General features: G+C 67.1%; 1 protein-coding gene across 3 annotated transcripts in view; it reads right to left on the reverse strand.

The window, feature by feature from the left end:
* LOC119969010 (syntaxin-2-like) overlaps positions 1-529 on the reverse strand; it is a 100760-nt gene extending 100231 nt beyond the window's left edge. For 2 of the 3 annotated variants that reach the window (XR_005461295.1, XR_005461292.1), the window contains exon 1: positions 379-529. Coding sequence is in view for 1 of the 3 variants with exons in the window: in XM_038802162.1 (XP_038658090.1) it covers positions 379-408 (30 nt within the window). In the remaining 2 variants the exon portion in view is untranslated. The remainder of the gene's footprint in view (positions 1-378) is intronic. The other variant, XM_038802162.1, reaches the window with a different exon arrangement.
* Between the last annotated feature and the right edge of the window lie 1090 nt (positions 530-1619).

Raw genomic sequence — 1619 nt, forward strand, 5'->3', positions numbered from 1 at the left:
CCGGTTGGGGGGGGATTTTCCCGGTTGGGGGGGGATTTTCACGGTTGGGGGGGGATTTTCCCGGTTGGGGGGGATTTTCCCGGTTGGGGGGGGATTTTCCCGGTTGGGGGGGATTTTCCCGGTTGGGGGGGTTTCTAACGGATTTTTTCCCATCAGGAGCGGCCCCTCCCCGCGGGATAACGGTCCTGGCAGCCCGGTGCGCAGGCTGCCGCCGACGGGACGGAGGAGCCTCCAGCCGGCTACCGAACCCCGTCCCCGGGGCGGGCCAGCCGCGCCACCAGCCCGGGCTCCTCGACACCCCACACCCCGGCCCCTGCGACCCCCGGCCCTGCGACCCCCGGCCTCCCGACTCCCACACCCCGGCCTCCCCTCACTCACCGACTGCAGGTCTTCCAGCCGGTCCTTCATGACGGGAAGCGGAGCTGGGCCGCCGGCTCACTGCCTCCCGCTCGCCTGACGGAGACTCGGTACCGGGGCGCCGGCACCGCTCGGAGCAGCACAGCCGGGATCTGCGCAAGCGCACAACCCACAGCGGCCCCCGCCCCCTAACTGACCCCGCCCCCTGCTGCCCCGCCCCGCCCCGCCCCGCCCCCTTGGGCCCAGCCCCGCCCCCGCTACCCAGCCCCGCCCCCTGCTGTCCCGCCCCGCCCCGCCCCCTTGGGCCCAGCCCCGCCCCCTGGTCGGACCCGCCCCCGCTACCCAGCCCCGCCCCCGCTACCCAGCATCGCCCCGCCCCCTGTGCGCAGCCCCGCCCCTAGTCGGACCCGCCCCCGCGGATTGGCCCCCGCCCCCTCTGCTCTGCCCCGCCCCCGCGGCCCAGCACCGCTACCGCTGCCCAGCTCCGCCCCCTTATCGGCCCCACCCCCTAACTGGCCCCGCCCCCGCTGCCCAGCCCCGCCCCCCTGATCGGCCCTTCCACCTGGTCGGACACGCCCCCTAACTGGCCCCGCCCCCGCGGGACTGGGGGATGGGATGGATTGGGGGTGGGGGGCCCACAAAAGAAACAACATCCCATAAATCCCAAATCCAACATAAACCCCCAAATCCATCCCACCCCCAAATCCATCCCATCCCCAAATCCACCCCATCCCCAAATCCACCCCATCCCAATCCATCCCATCCCCCAAATCCATCCCACCCCCAAATCCATCCAACCCCCAAATCCATCCAACCCCCAAATCCATCAACTCCCCAAATCCATCCACCCCCAAATCCATCCAACCCCCAAATCCATCCAACCCCCAAATCCATCCCAACCCCCCAATCCATCCCCCACCCCCAATCCATCCCATCCCCAAATCCATCCCACCCCCCAAATCCATCCAACCCCCAAATCCATCCAACCCCCAAATCCATCCAACCCCAAATCCATCAACTCCCCAAATCCATCCCATCCCCAAATCCATCCCATCCCCAAATCCATCCATCCCCCAAATCCATCCCATCCCCCAAATCCATCCCATCCCCAAATCCATCCAACCCCCAAATCCATCCAACCCCCAAATCCATCCAACCCCCAAATCCATCAACTCCCCAAATCCATCCCATCCCCAAATCCATCCCATCCCCAAATCCATCCATCCCCAAATCCATCCCATCCCCAAATCCATCCCATCCCC

Source organism: Scyliorhinus canicula, chromosome 1 (assembly GCF_902713615.1).
Source record: "Scyliorhinus canicula chromosome 1, sScyCan1.1, whole genome shotgun sequence".
Classification (NCBI taxonomy): Eukaryota; Metazoa; Chordata; class Chondrichthyes; order Carcharhiniformes; family Scyliorhinidae; genus Scyliorhinus; species Scyliorhinus canicula.